This window comes from Penaeus vannamei, chromosome 5 (assembly GCF_042767895.1).
Source record: "Penaeus vannamei isolate JL-2024 chromosome 5, ASM4276789v1, whole genome shotgun sequence".
NCBI classification, from domain to species: Eukaryota; Metazoa; Arthropoda; class Malacostraca; order Decapoda; family Penaeidae; genus Penaeus; species Penaeus vannamei.
In genome coordinates this window covers 28,843,701-28,853,700 of record NC_091553.1, presented here as the reverse complement: position 1 = coordinate 28,853,700, position 10,000 = coordinate 28,843,701, and the positions used below count along the sequence as shown (strand labels likewise).

General features: G+C 38.1%; 1 protein-coding gene across 14 annotated transcripts in view; it reads right to left on the bottom strand.

Annotated features, from left to right (window-relative positions):
* Window positions 1-10,000, bottom strand: part of LOC113815219 (uncharacterized) — a 359,930-nt gene that overhangs the window by 10,500 nt on the left and 339,430 nt on the right. For 11 of the 14 annotated variants that reach the window (XM_070122026.1, XM_070122023.1, XM_070122027.1 and 8 more), the window contains 9 exons: window positions 8,682-8,831; window positions 7,799-8,002; window positions 7,395-7,613; window positions 7,055-7,246; window positions 3,394-3,541; window positions 2,976-3,183; window positions 2,525-2,678; window positions 1,271-1,540; window positions 192-368 (listed from right to left, as the gene is read on the bottom strand). In XM_070122026.1, the coding sequence (XP_069978127.1) occupies window positions 192-368; window positions 1,271-1,540; window positions 2,525-2,678; window positions 2,976-3,183; window positions 3,394-3,541; window positions 7,055-7,246; window positions 7,395-7,613; window positions 7,799-8,002; window positions 8,682-8,831 (1,722 nt within the window). The remainder of the gene's footprint in view (window positions 1-191; window positions 369-1,270; window positions 1,541-2,524; window positions 2,679-2,975; window positions 3,184-3,393; window positions 3,542-7,054; window positions 7,247-7,394; window positions 7,614-7,798; window positions 8,003-8,681; window positions 8,832-10,000) is intronic. The other 3 variants (XM_070122034.1, XM_070122031.1, XM_070122030.1) reach the window with 3 other exon arrangements.

Sequence of the window (10,000 nt, the reverse complement as noted above, 5' to 3'; positions counted from 1 at the left end):
AGATCAATATATGATTAGAATCCTGTTGTCAGAGAATATATGTAAACAAGGCAAAAAAAAAAAAATCAAATAAAAACACATAAAAAAATAACACAAGCCCTTCAATTCTATTATCAACTAATTCATCCATTACAAAATTTTGACTACTTGAACCATTTAAAAGAACAAAAAACCCTACTCTTGGGTCTCACCTCATCCGGCATATATCGCTCAGGAATGTATATCTTATCTGGAGCACCAAGTATAGAATCAATTGTTGTCTCATTAAATCGGAGATCTCTTGTGCTAAGTGTTGACTTAACAACATCAGGATGATTTCGTGGTCTCAAGGCTCTGACCATATCACAGTCGTCACGTGATCTGGCACCCTGTAAAAAAGAAAAGGATTGCCTGGTAAATTTCATGTTACCATATTTTACTATACATTAGTCAGGCAATGCAGCTGATAAAATCATTTACACTTAAAAAGTACTGCTATTTTTCCCATACACTTTGTGATTGCTTTATTTTCTAAAGTCAGTTTGGGAAATGCAAGTGAAATTTTACTGACAGGATATGTTATTTCTTTTCAAAGAGTAGCATTCACTGTGATAAATCATACCTGTCCAGAATGGATAGAGTAGTGATGAAAATATTGCCTAATAATGTATAAAACAAAGACAAAGGGAAAATTAATGTAACAATTTATTTTTCTTTCTTAACTAATCAAAACAAAAACAACTGACATAAAGTAACCTGCATTTCAAGCTAAGACATTTATTGTTCATGCATGTATCAAAAAGGCAAACAACAGACCTTGGATCAATAGGAAAAATGTGTCATGTAAATGTCAAAATAAAAGCCCTTAACAGCTTAAAAAGGAACCAAAAACACTTGCATGAGGACTAGCTTAGATTCTGCTTCCTAAGTGCAACTCTATTAAAACAACCAACGGAAAATTTGATTGTCAATGAATCTTCACGACATACCATATCCACAGCATCTAGTTTGTTTTTTTTTATCTGTATTGTAGTGATTCTTCAGACCAGAGTTGCAGTTAAATAATTACTTCTTTATACTGAAACGTTTAAAAGCAAATGGAGATTCCATTAAATCTAGGGCAAGGACTCTTCCTCATCACACTGGTAAGCTAGCTATGGATCCACTACCCACATTTCACTATCAAATTCTTATAGACTCTGTAAGGCACACAATTTTCCCTTTTCATTCCCTCTGCATAGAAAATATCAAGTCTGCTATAGCTCCATAAAGTATAAACTCCATACTGTACCTCCTCAAGACCTGTATCTCTCGTCTCTAGCATGAGGGGCCGACTACTAGAGATCGTGAAGTGCCTTCGCTTCTCTTTAGGAACGGATCGCCTGTGTTTCTCGGCCTCAGAGGCCATTTCCTTTATAATCTCTTGTGCAGCGGCACTTTTGAAAACAGGGGAGGGGGGATCCGACTTGGAGGGGGAGGCTGGGGGGGTTTGCTCGGCTTCTCGAGAAAAGCCAAAAAGTTGCTCATGTGCACTCAATGGGCGACCTTTGAGGTTCTCATTCTACAGGAGCCAAAGAAAAAAAAAAAGAAGCCATGCATTACCAGTTGCATTACAGGTACTGTACTGCACAACAGGAATAATGTCAACAGTGTAGAAACAAAATCTATCAAAGAAAAAGAAAATTCTCAAGGCCAATAATGATAGTACTATTTTAATTAACATAAATCTGAGATTTAAATGGCAGATATTCCAAACATTCAATTTATTATATGATGAAGTTGACAAGACACTGAATAATCAGCATAAAGTATTTTTTTTTAAGTTTAAATTTTCATGCTGTATAACAAGATGCAAAATGTATACTTTTGCACAAGAGGTGAAGCAATCATGCAAAATTTCTCTCAACTAAAAAAAAATGAATACATAAATAAATGCATAAAAAAAAATGAGACTGAAAAGAACAATAATTTTCTTTGGCTATTTCTAATTGGTTGATTATGTCTGTGGCATGCCATTTTTACACTATATTATGACTGAATGATAAATATCCTTGTTTCCTTCACTTTTATCAAAACCAAGAAAAAAGATTCCATCTGGATAGCTAATATAAACCATTACTATCTGAATGCTTGGAATATATAAAAGAATAAACTAGCCATGTTTTTCTTCAGCAGTTATTTCTTTAGCAGTTACAGAATGAAGGTATGTTATGGTAAAAAATGACTGAACTAAAATACATGAACACACAAACATGCCCACTGATTATATCATCATAAAACAAAGAAACAAGACACTACTTCAATAAAGCAGGAAAACTTTATTAATAGTAATACAGTAAACTCAACAGGAAAAGAATAAGATGCTATCAAACTGACTTCTCTTGTACCAAAAAAATAAAAACAAACAAATAAATAAGATGATCAGATTCTTTTTAATAACAAAAAAAATCTACTACTTTCTACAGAAATATATTTTTTCTTGTAAATAAATACATGAAAATGAAATCAAATACCCTAAAACTGGCTACATGAAATTGCAACATACCTTAGCCTTCCACTCGGCTGATTTCTTCAGAGCTAAATTATTGGGTCGTGTCATGGTGCCTGCATTTCCAACACTCGTCCTCATCATTGCTGCCATCATGCTAACACGTTCTCCTGGCCCATTTCGTCCATAGTTCCGAGGCAGTGAGGCTGACCTGAATATCAAGTAGAAGTAAATATGTGCGTAAACATTTAGTGTTAGGAGACAAAAACAGCATATGAATTTTAAGTGGCTTTGCTGTGTTTTGAAGGTTTGTAAAATAATTGAACTTTAATATAAGAAATATATTAAAGAAATCTAGTGCAAAAACAAGCTCAAAACCTCTATAGTGAATAAGAAGCCAAACAGCAAACACGAAAACAAAAAGGATAAACAGAAATACCAGACAGACATAAAAAAAAGAAAAATCAATGTAAAATAAATCAAATAAAAGACCCTACAGAATCCTCACCTTGAAGCAAAGGAAGGAATGGGCGGTTCATTCTCAACGTCTGACAGACCGTCGCTCTCAATGTCATCTTCCGTCACGTAAGTCAGGTTGTTCTCTCCGATCGTCACCCGCTTTCCACCAACACTACGGTCCTTCTTTCGCTCTGTTGACTCTCTCTTCACTATGCGCACAGTCTTTATTTCCAGTGGTTTCTCTTTAGGGAGGATACCTATAAGGAGAAAAAATAGAACAAGGCTATTATATATATATATATATATACTATTTTATGATCATGTTTTCATTACACAAGAAAACTGTTCATTTTGTTACATCCTTCAACTTTACAAAAATAGCCATATATACAATAATAATTACAATAACAACTTGCAATAATGGTAAAGTAACAAATGCATGGAATACAAGTGCAAGTCAAAATTACCATAATATCTCTTCATTCTGTCATCTGCATCATTGATATCCAGATGGCTCCCAGACTGCTGCTGCTCTTCACCATCTGGTTGGTTATCTGCAGCATCACGGTCAAGCCCCAGCAAGGCACTTCCTCCAAGGTCCCCATTTAACAGAGGCTGTGAAGCAAAGGAAATGGTTAACTCTATCCAGAAGAAAAAGGTGCATCTCTCTTTTTCTGGATGCAATTTTTTGTATATATCATTTCATTTCAGTTGCAAAAATTAGATGATCCTTATTATTATTTTAGACTGTACTTTTTTATATATATGTTCATTTCTTACATATATATGTTCCATTCTTATCATACAATCATTGCCATTTTATCATGTCAAGCTAACTTCTATTTATTTTAATATATTGATAATATATCTCATTATAGTGAATAAATATAACATCAAATTGAGTAAAATGTCACCACCACATGCTAGTCTAAATTCCTAAAACCACACATGTACAAATAAAGAAAATAATAACAGCAGCAGGGCAACAAATAAATACCTGATGATATTATCTACCTCATAAGAAATCACTAATCACTTATTAGTCTCATGCTTTTGTAATTCTAGAAGGAACTCCAGCTACAAAATTAATTACGGGTCTATAGTAGCTAATTCTAACTGGGAAAAAAACAAATGAGAGCAAAAATATAAAGCTAATATATATACTACCAGGGGGAAGGGGAAAAGAAAAATTCTTGCAAAACTGAAAGCATTCTCAAAGAGTTTTTTACATCATATGCAGGTCAGTTCTATGGGGATATCTTAATTTCTTTTATTCCCTATGATTATGCTTAAGGGATGAACAAAGTCCAAGAGAATCCAACTGGCAGAAAACCAGATAGTTGATGGTGCCGGGGGGAGAGTATATGTCCCTCCCAACCAGCAAGTAAGGCAAGCTGTGGGTCCCAATGGGTTGGTCACTGCTGGGACTCAGACTGGGAGCTGGGGTTATCTGTCCCATCCAGATCCCTACAGGCAGAGTATGGGACCTGCAACCAACCAGTCCTCTATATGGGGCAATATTGGCAAGGGTGGCAAAGGTGGTGTCCACCTGGAGTGACTGTCTGAGGCTTAACCTCAGGTAGGCTGTCAGAGTGGGGGCTTTAAATATGATTGATTGCCACTGCTGTCAGGGGAACTGAAGCGGCTGAGAGTAGAAATAGCTGCTCTCTTGGAGGTGAGAAGCCCTGGTAGCAGTACAATCAGAGAGGGTGGCTCTGTTCAGGCCACATTAATGGTCACCATCTTCAGAGAGTAGCCATAGCCATCTCCACCAGACTTTAATACTCAGTAGTATGAGCATATAATGGTACTGAGACTAAAGCTTGCATTTGGCAAAATGTCTATTTTTGCTGTGTATGCAACTACTGATACTTGTAAACTTGACATGAGAGATGCTTTTGCAAAATTGTGATATACAGTTGTCCTTGGTGTATTGTTCTGGGGGATTTTGATGAGGTATCTGGCAGCAATCAAGCTGGCTATGTCTGTCAGTCCTCATGGCTTGACAGCTGATACTGGCAGCGAGAAGGACCTCTTTTTCCGGGATTTTGTAAGGTCCCTGAAACTGAAGATTTCTGGCTCTTGGTACCAGCACTATAACTCACAACATTAGACATGGTACAGCAATGCAGGTAATGTGGCCAAGGAGACTGACCACATCCTTGTATGCAGTCATTGGAGGACCCTCAAGAACTTCTGTGCTGCTAGCTGCTAATCATAGATTAGTTGTGACTACCATCAATGTCCACTCCAAAACTCCCTGTGGTCCAATGATCTCCCGAGAGTGTTCCCTGAGGATAGATTGAGGGAAAGGGAGTGTGCCCGAGGGTTTGCTAAAGCTATCTCTTGTTATTTCACAGCACTTAGCAATCTGATGGACCCTGTACTGCTGTGGGACACCCTCAAGTGTGTAATGCTCAGTCATTGCTAAAGGACAAGGAACAATTTATCATGATTCTTACATAGGCGATCAAATGCCAGTTCTTAGTAAATGATCTTCGTCCTGCCTACAGAGAAAGCTGAACTCTAAGCCCTCCTTAAAGGCATCTGCAGTCCACTCAGCAAGTGGCTAGATCATCTCAAATCCTGTTGGGGTGCAGGAGCATTGGGCTGAGTATTTTGAGCAATTGTACCAGGTTGATGCACCAACAGTAGCCTTGGATGTGGGTAGCGTCAAGATCTCTGTGCCAGACCGAACCATCAGCCGGGATCTATCCACCCTAACTGAAGTTTGAGGGGCAATCTCCAAGCTGAACAGTGGTAAAGCAGCAGGTATCTGCAGCATTCTTAAAGGCTGGTGGTGAACTGTGACACTGGGTTTGGATGCTGTCCTGGCTGCCATCTGGCAGACTGGTACCATTCCCTCTGACCAGTTGAGGGCTGTGGTCATCCTTCTCTGGAAGGGGAAGGGGGATTGATGGGAGTGCAGCAATCATCAAACCATTAAACTTCTCCTGAACAAAGACTTTGGGGGTCCTGCTAAAATCTGTTCAGTCAGTACGTGCTAGTGGCATGGACACTTAAGTCACAGAAAAGTCACATTCCGCCTGACCAGTTGAGGGCTGCTGGTCATCCCTCTCTGGAAGGGGAAAGGGGATTGATGGGGCTGCAGCAATCACCAAGGCATTAAACTACTCCATACACCAGGTACTGTCCAAAGTCATAGTGGAGCACCTGACCATGATTTTGCTGACAATGTTGCTATTTTATCAGAGTCTCTGGAAACCCAAGTAGTGGCTCTAGATGCATTTAGCAATGAAGCAAAGCCCCTGGGTCTAGAGGTTTCTTTGACAAAGACTTTGGGGGCCTGCTAGAATCTGTTCAGTCAGTACATGTTAGTGGCATGGACACTGAAATCACAGAGAGCTTTATGTATTTTGGTAGTGCAGTTCATGACTCTGGGCTGTCAGATCAGGAAGTCAATAGACAGAATGGCCTGGCTGCAGGGGTTATGAACTCTCTCAACAAGAGTATAAGGAGATGCCAAAACCTTTGCAGAAGGGCTAAGCTACATATCTTCAAGGTCCTGATAGTGCCAGTTTTACTCTGTGGTAGTGAAACCTGGACATTATCCTGTGCCTTGGAATCTCATCTTGATGCCTTTTGTAACATGTCCTTGCACCAGATCATGGGGTACAGTTGGCGGGATCATGTGTCCAACCAACGGTTACACTGTGAGACTGGTACAGGACCCATTACTTGCATAATCCAGGACAGACAAATCAGACCATACAGGCACCTGGTTCACTTCCCACAAGATGATACTGCCCTATCTGGTTGTCTCTGTTTGAGATAACCCTGGATGGTGGCCTGTCGGACGACCTGAGAAGTCATGGCTTAAACAGATTGATCAGACCTCTCATGAGGAGCTAAAGATGAGCTGAGTCCCTGTCTGGCAGCTTGCCATGAGGGACCCTTGTAGGTGTAAATGAAGGGTGGATGCAACTATGTGCCCCCATTGGCATTAGCTCCCCAGTGATGATAATGAAAGTCCAGGAGACTTGTATACAGGGAGGATTTACTATTTACAGAGAAAATAATGGGGAATGAAGGAAAAATACGAGAAAAGATAACCGAAATGGAGAGTCTTTGGGGGCATCCATGCTCAACAGAAGTATTATCATTCACCTGTATTTGATCAGATTCTCCTAAAGCTGAATAATTATGAAGGTATAGATGTTCATTCAGGAAATGATCTGCCAATGACGTTTGGCTATCAAGGAGTTCATTATATGACCGCATATGCTCAGGAGGAGGTGGAGGTGGTGGATAGTCTGTATCTATATAGTCCGGACTTTCAGGGTAATCACTGGGCCCAACCTATTGAAGAAACGTTTATCATTATGTCAACAACCAGCTGATGCAGTCTTTAAGTGAGTGAGTAAGCTATCCACACTGTTCAATAATGCCATCTGAGCTGATAACGTGACGAACCACACCTCTGCTTTGCCTTCTTCCACTGCCTTACCTTGTCTGGATATCCTGAAGCATTCACATACACAGGGTGACTGGGCATCCTCTCATCCTCAGGTGGGTCTAAGCCCCTATCCCTCGTTATCATGGCGTCCAGGTCAGTCTCAAGCCAAGTGCTTCTTCTCTTCCTTGCAGGCACAGGGGCAGCACCCACTACGCCAGTGGGGGAGGGTCTCAGCTCAATGCCTGGGTTACTTGATGTTAATCTTTGGATCTGTTTCAAGTTGAATTGGTAGTAAGGGGAAAAAGAATTGAGAATAAGAATTACAAATAAATACCATCCTAATGGTGCTTATGATATCAATATCACCCATGAAGAATATAAAAATCAACAAATAAATATATATAGAAAATAAACACACATCAAGTAAACTATATGAAACCTTATAATAGGCATACCTGATGACTCAGTTCAATTCTCCGTCTCTGTAGATCTTCTAACAGTGTTTGCACGCGAACCATTTCTGCTTCGATGTGGCGTGTTTCAGCACTGCTGCTTGACTCCCTCTGGCAGTTGCGTGCCATGGTTACCTGAATCTTTTGGCGAAGCATCATCATCTCATGCTCTAGCCGGCTGTTCTCAGCGGCAGTCTCTTCTAATTTCTGTTTAAGACAAGGAATTCATTAACTACTGGAAACTACACATTAAAAGCTCAGCTCAATTATTGGTAAAAAACAAAACAAAAAAAAAACTAACAAGTAAAGATGGTTTTCCTCTTGATATATCTACTGAACTATGGAAGTGGTAACAGATAATGAGAGAACAAATGATTCACTACAGTACTACATCTATTAAACCTCTTCCATAACTAATAATGCTTTTAGATACTAAAATTTTGGAATAATCTAGAAAATAAATCAAGACATCTTTTCTACTATGACTAATCATGCAAAATTTCACAGTATGGACTATTACTTGCCATACATATACTGCTAATTCCAATGCAAAATATCAATGAAATATCGACTGTCCTCTAAACCACTATAACTTCTAAATCTACACACTACTAACCCTTTATGTTTGATCTAACTGGCATAATCCAGCATTCTTTCATAAATCCTAGAGAACATACAATCCAATAGCACATCAAACTTAATGGAATCTTTAAGAATAATTTGATATCGAAATGTGAGAAAATACATCTATCAAAGTGATGGATTTCCTATAACCAATTCTTCAACCAACTGAAAGAATATACTTTCATCTCTCCTCACATAACTCCAAAAGGAAGTATTACACAGCTAATATATGCATATATATAAGCACATCTCTCAAACTCACCCTTGCAGACACAGCAAGGTGAGCACGGAGTTTGGATAGCTCGTGTTCCAAGTGCCGTCTCTGTTTCTTTCTCCGTTCAAGTTCTACTGGTCCCTCATTTGCTCCGTGAGACTTGGAATTCAGGTTTACTAGGGTGCGTTCCAGCATCTCCTAGGGTGGAGAGTCGGTTGGCTTAGACTAGCTCTTGTATGAGTACAAAGGCCAAAAAGACATAACCCTCTAAAAAGGTCTTACCTGATTGTTATTACTTATTTTTTTGATTTTATAAAAGAAACTTTTAAAAGCCTCATCAAGTCATAACTGTACTTTTGGAAATCTAATTTAGATGCTGTTACTAAGGGTTTCAATCTTTCCAGCCTTAGTTTGCTATTCAATATTCTAAGTTCATCACAATTCTGGGTACTGCAGTCTCTCAACACATAAGCAAATAATGATTATTTGTGATCTATTTAGGTTTAAAAAAGAAAAAAACAAGTAAACCAAAATGTAAAACTGAAACAGAATATCAAGGCATGTCTACTTCTGAGGCAAGCTATATTTCTTGTATTAAGGTCTTTACTCCTGTTTTACAAGACTAGGTTTTTTGTGCATTAATTTTTAATAATTCCTTCTTAGTTTAGAATAAATACTAGCACATTTAGGAGAAAAAAATCAGCAAAATAAAGCATAATAAAAATAGAATCAAATACAGGGGAAAAAACAAAGTCAGGAAAAATAAAACAAAGAAAAAAAGATTTTTCAATAAACTACAAAGCTTAACCCTGTGACATGTACTTCCTATTGTATCTGCATTGCATATTCCTTTATAAAGCAATGAAAATATCCATTCCAAAAGCCCAAAAGCAAAACCAAACCATGCCAAACTACAGATACATGCTTCAAAAAAAGAAGAAGAAAAAGAAGATTTTTCAAATGTTTTTTAGTCACTCACTCATCAGTGGTTAGATCTTACCCCTGATACAATATTAGTGTATGCACAGCTTTACCTCAAGTGAAATAGTGAATTTGCATAGAAGGTGTGGAAGGAAATCATCAATCCATATCAATATCAAATGCATATAGGAAACAATACTTACAAGAGGAAGAATTTACACAAGAAGAGAGAAAGGAATAGGTGCTTAAAACTTGGAACTTATAAATGAGAAGATACATCCCAGGTGGAGAAAAAAACAAACCAACAAAATGTACGAAACTAAAAAAGTGCATTTTATAATTTGATTTTTTAACTGCATTTCCGTATTATTGGTCATGGTAATCTAGGAAATGTATAAATCAATCCCCTAAAATTAAAAACAGGGAAAATAATTCATGAATTCATT